The sequence below is a fragment of the Passer montanus genome, unplaced genomic scaffold, assembly GCF_014805655.1.
Source record: "Passer montanus isolate IOZ18808 unplaced genomic scaffold, ASM1480565v1 scaffold316, whole genome shotgun sequence".
In the NCBI taxonomy this organism is placed as follows: Eukaryota; Metazoa; Chordata; class Aves; order Passeriformes; family Passeridae; genus Passer; species Passer montanus.
This window is the reverse complement of record NW_024367886.1, coordinates 37,675-42,874: the sequence shown is the minus strand read 5'-3', so window position 1 is coordinate 42,874 and position 5,200 is coordinate 37,675. Positions and strand designations below refer to the sequence as shown.

General features: G+C 65.3%; 1 protein-coding gene across 1 annotated transcript in view; it reads left to right on the top strand.

The window, feature by feature from the left end:
* Positions 1-5,200, top strand: part of LOC120504956 (spectrin beta chain, non-erythrocytic 2-like) — a gene marked incomplete at its 3' end in the record, with an annotated part of 20,875 nt that continues 15,675 nt past the window's right edge. The window contains 7 exon segments of the mRNA XM_039714942.1: positions 1-108; positions 582-755; positions 1,634-1,720; positions 2,597-2,784; positions 3,248-3,365; positions 4,145-4,303; positions 4,876-5,178. Of these exon segments, the coding sequence (XP_039570876.1) occupies positions 1-108; positions 582-755; positions 1,634-1,720; positions 2,597-2,784; positions 3,248-3,365; positions 4,145-4,303; positions 4,876-5,178 (1,137 nt within the window).

Below are 5,200 nucleotides of genomic sequence, written 5' to 3'. Positions count from 1 at the left end.
ATGGGGCGGGGGGCGCGGCCCGGACCCGCCCCGCGGGGGCCTTACAGCGACCTGCGGGACGGGCGGCTCCTGCTGCGGCTGCTCGAGGGGCTCTCGGGGGGGACCCTGGTGAGTGCGACCCCTCCCCAAATCGGGGACACCCCCCTCAAAAGAGGAACCCCCCAAAAAACAGGAAACAGCCAGTGGGGACCCTCCCCAAAATGGGGAAATCCCTGAAAGTGCCCCCCCTACACTGGGGGGGGGTCTCTGACGGAGCCCCCTGCCCTGGGGGGTTCCCTGACAATGCCCCCCTGCCCCGGGGGGGGTCTCTAACGATAACCCCCTACCCTGGGGGGGGGGTCTCTGATGGTGCCCCCCCGCCCTGAGGGGGTCTCTAACGATGCCCCCCTGTCCGGGGGGGTCTCTGATGATCCCCCCCTGCCCCGGGGGGATTCCCAGATGGTGCCCCCCTGTCCCGGGGGGCATCTCTGACAATGCCCCCCTTCCCTGGGGGGGTCTCTGATGGTCCTCCCCTGCCCCGGGGGGGGTCTCTGACTGTGCCCCCCGCCCCGGGGGGGTCTCTGACGGAGCCCCCCGCCCAGCCGCGCCCCACGCGGGGCCGGATGCGGATCCACTGCCTGGAGAACGTGGAGAAGGCGCTGCGCTTCCTGCGGGAGCAGCGCGTGCACCTGGAGAACGTGGGCTCGCACGACATCGTGGACGGCAACCCCCGGCTGACCCTCGGCCTGGTCTGGACCATCATCCTGCGCTTCCAGGTGACCCCCCCGGCACCCCCCGGGCAGCGGGAAATGGGGCGGGGGGCGCGGCCCGGACCCGCCCCGCGGGGGATGTGCCCGTCCTGGAGCGGCCCCGGGGGGTTTGGGGTCATTTCGGGGGGTCCTGGACCCATTCTGGGGGTGTTTGGGGTCATTTCTGGGGGTCCTGGAGTGGCGCCAGGGGGTTTGGGGTAATTTCTGGGGGTCCCAAACCCACCCTGGGGTCAGTTAGGGGGGTCCCGGAGCTGCCCTGGGGGGTTTGAGGTCATTTCAGGGGGTCCTGAACCCATTCTGGGGGTGTTTGGGGTCATTTCTGGGGGTCCCAAACCCACCCTGGGGTCAGTTAGGGGGGTCCTGGAGCTGCCCTGGGGGGTTTGGGGTCATTTAGGGGGGTCCCAAACCCATCCTGGGGGCTGTGGAGTAATTTCTGGGGGTTCTGGAGCTGTTCTGAGGGGTTTGGGGTCATTTGGGGGGGTCCTGAACCTGCCCTGGAGGGTTTGGGGTCATTTTGGGGGTCCCAAACCCACCCTGGGGTCAGTTAGGGGGGTCCCGGAGCTGCCCTGGGGGGTTTGAGGTCATTTCAGGGGGTCCTGAACCCATTCTGGGGGTGTTTGGGGTCATTTAGGGGGGTCCTAGAGCTGCTCTGGGGTGTTTGGGGTCATTTTGGGGGGTCCCAAGCCCACCCGGGGGTCTCAGTTTGGTCACAGAAATCCCCAGACCTTCCCCAGGCTCCTTCTGGGGTCATCCTACACCAACTTTTGGGGGTCCTGACCCCCAAAACGAGATTTTGCACCCATTTTGAGGGTTCCAGACCCACTTTGGGGGGGTCCTTGACCCCAATTTGGGGGTCTCTGCCCCCATTTTTGGCCCCCCCCCAGATCCAGGACATCAGCGTGGAGACCGGGGACACGCGGGAGCGGAAATCGGCCAAGGACGCGCTGCTGGCCTGGTGCCAGATGAAAACCGCGGGGTGAGGGCTCCTGGGGGGTCCTGGGGGGTTCTGGGGGGGGTTTGGGATGGACAGACAGACGGTGGATGGCCGGACGGACGATGGACAGATGGACAGACAGACGATGGGCAGATGGTGTTGGGGGGGGTGGGGACAGAATCCACGGGAATGGGCGAGGGGGGAGGAAGAGACAGATGGGGGATGGAGAGAGGGACGGGTGGGGGATGGAGAGGAGGATGGAGGGCATGGAGAGAGGGATGGACGGACGGATAGATGGACGGGAAGGTCCGGGGGGGACACGGGGTGGACAGACGGACACGGGGTGGACAGATGGACATGGGGTGGACCCAGGATGGGGGGACACAGGGATGGACGCAGGGATGGACGCACAGGTGGATGGAAAGGGAACGGGGGGAGGAGGAAAAGGTGGACAGATGGACAGATGGACAGACAGACGGTGGATGGCCGGACGGACGATGGACAGATGGACAGACAGACGATGGGCAGATGGTGTCGGGGGGGTGAGGACTGGACAGAATCCCCGGGAATGGGCTGGGGAGGAGGGAGGGACAGATGGGGAATGGACAGAGGGACGGGTGGGGGATGGACAGAGGGATGGATTGATGAGAAAGGGATGGAGAGGGAGGGGGATGGATGGGCAGGGGGATAAATGGACAGAGGGGCATGGGGATGGACAGACGGACAGACGGACAGATGGATGGATGGATGGATGATGGATGGATGATGGATGGATGGATGGATGATGGATGGATGGATGGATGGATGGATGGATGGATGGATGGATGATGGATGGATAGGTAGATAATAGATGAATGTTGGATGTGTGTGAGGACAGACAGACGGACAGGCAGCCGTTCCCCGTCCCCCGCAGGTGCTGGAGGCGGCGCGCGAGGCCGAGGGCCTGGCCGGCCGCTACGAGGCGCAGGCGGCCGAGCTGCTGGGCTGGATCCAGCGCTCGCTGCTGCTCCTCACCGACCGGCGCCTGCCCCGCGGCATCCCCGGCCTGCAGGGGCAGCTCCAGGCCTTCAGCGCCTACCGCACCACCGAGAAACCCCCCCGGTGAGACCCCCACCAGGCCGGGCTCTGGGGGCTCCCTAACGGGCTCTGGGGGCTGCCCAATGGGGTCTGGGGGCTCCCCAATGGGGTTTGGGAGCTGCCCAGAGGGGTCTGGGGTCTCCCTACTGGGGTTTGGGGTCCCCCCAGGGGGTTTCAGGTTCTCTCTGAGAGGTTTTGGGGCATCCCTGGGGCTCAGGGTAGGTTTTAGGGTCCCCCCGCTGTATTTTGGGGTTCTCTCAGTGAATTTGGGGTTCCCCCGGTGAATTTTTGGGTCCCCCTGGTGTTTTTTAGCTTCCCTCAGTGTATTTTGGGGTTGCCTGGTGCATTTTGGGCTTTCCTCCGGTGTATTTTTGGGGTCCCCCAGTATATTTTGGGTTCCCCTGGTGCATTTTTGGGCTCTCTCAGTGAATTTGGGGTTCCCCTGCTGTATTTTGGGGTTCCCCTGCTGTATTTTGGGTCCCCCCAGGTTCGAGGACAAGGGCTCCCTGGAGGTGCTGCTGTTCTCGCTCCGGAGCCGCCTCCGCGCCAACAACCAGCGGCAGTTCGTGCCCAGGGAGGGGACCCACAGCGCTGACATCAACAGGGTGACAGCCACGGGGACACGGGGACACTGGGGACACTGGGGACATCAGCAGGGTGACAGCCATGGCGACACGGGGACATTGGGGACATCAGCAGGGTGACAGCCACGGGGACACGGGGACACTGGGGACATGGGAGAGGACACAGTAACACAAGTGCCAAGTGTGCCAGGTGTCCCGGTGACACAGTTGACAGGTGGCAGGTGTGCCAGGTGACACAGATGACACAGATGCCAGGTGGCAGCTGTGCAGGTGCCCCAGGTGCCAGGTAGCCCAGGTGTGCAGCTGCCCCAGGTGACACAGGTGACACAGATGACAGGTGCCCCAGGTGCCGCAGGTCCCAGGTGACACAGGTGCCAGGTGCCCCGGGGACATTGGGGACATCAGCAGGGTGACAGCCATGGCGACACGGGGACATTGGGGACATCAGCAGGGTGACAGCCACGGGGACTTTGGGGACATTGGGGGTGACAGGGACATTGGGGACATGAGGGGTTCCACAGCATCAACATCAACAGGGTGACAAGGGGGACATGGGACATGGGGGGGACACAGTAACACAAGTGCCAAGAGTGCCAGGTGTGCAGGTACCCCAGGTGTGAAGGTGACACAGTTGACAGGTGCCCCAGGTGACACAGTTGACAGGTGCCCCAGGTGACACAGGTGCCCCAGGTGCCCTGGTGACACAGATGCCAGGTGCCCAGGTGACACAGATGCCAGGTGCCCCGGTGCCCCGGGTGCCAGGTGCCCCGGGTGCCGCGGTGACGGCGCTGTCCCCGCAGGCCTGGGAGCGGCTGGAGAAGGCGGGGCACGGCCGGGAGCTGGCGCTGCGCTCGGAGCTGCTCCGGCAGCAGCACCTGGAGCAGCTGGCAGCGAGGTTCCACCGCAAGGCCGCCCTCAGGGAGACCTGGCTGGGGGACAACCAGCGCCTGGTGGCACAGGTGACACTGGGACCCCCACCCAGGGACCCCCGAGATCCCCCAAACAAACCCCAGTGAGGAAAAATAAGAACCTGGTGGCACAGGTGACACCGGGACCCCCAACCCACCCCCAGTCAGGGACAACCTGGTGGCTCAGGTGACCCTGAAACCGCCCCCACCCCAGGGGACTCCCCCTTGTCCCCACCAGGACAATTTCAGGATGTGTCCCCCTCCCCCCCTTTGTCACCTCTCAGCCCCCTTTTTCCCCCCAGGACAATTCTGGGGATGTCCCTGGAGTGTCACCCCCACCTTTTACCATTTCTGCCCCCTCTCCCACCCCAGGATGATTTTGGGGGGGTCCCGGGAGTGCCCCCTCCCTCACCTCCCCCTTTCCCCCTACCCAGGACAATTCTGGGGATGTCCCTGGCGTTTCCCCCCAATTTTAACCTTTTCTCCCCCCTCTCCCATCCCAGAACAATTCCGGGGGGGTCCCGGGAGTGTCCCCTCCCTCACCCCCCTTTCCCTCCCCAAAACAATTTCGGGGGGGGGTCCCGGCAGTGTCCCCTCCCTCACCCCTCTTTCCCCCCTCCCAGGACAATTTCGGGGGGTCCCTGGGGGGGGTCGAGGCCGCGCTGCGCAAGCACGAGGCCATCGAGAGCGACATCGCCGCCTACGGCAGCCGCGTGCGCGCCGTCACCGCCGTGGCCGCCGAGCTGGAGGCCGAGCGCTATCACGACATGGGCGGCATCGCGACACGGCGCGACCACGTGGTGTCGCTTTGGGAGGCGCTGCGGGCGCAGGTGGCGGCGCGGCGAGAGCGGCTCCGGGCGCACCTGGAGCTGCAGCGGCTCCTGCGCGACCTGGAGCACCTGATGGGCTGGATGGAGGAGATGGAGGTGGGGAGGGGGCTGGAGGAGG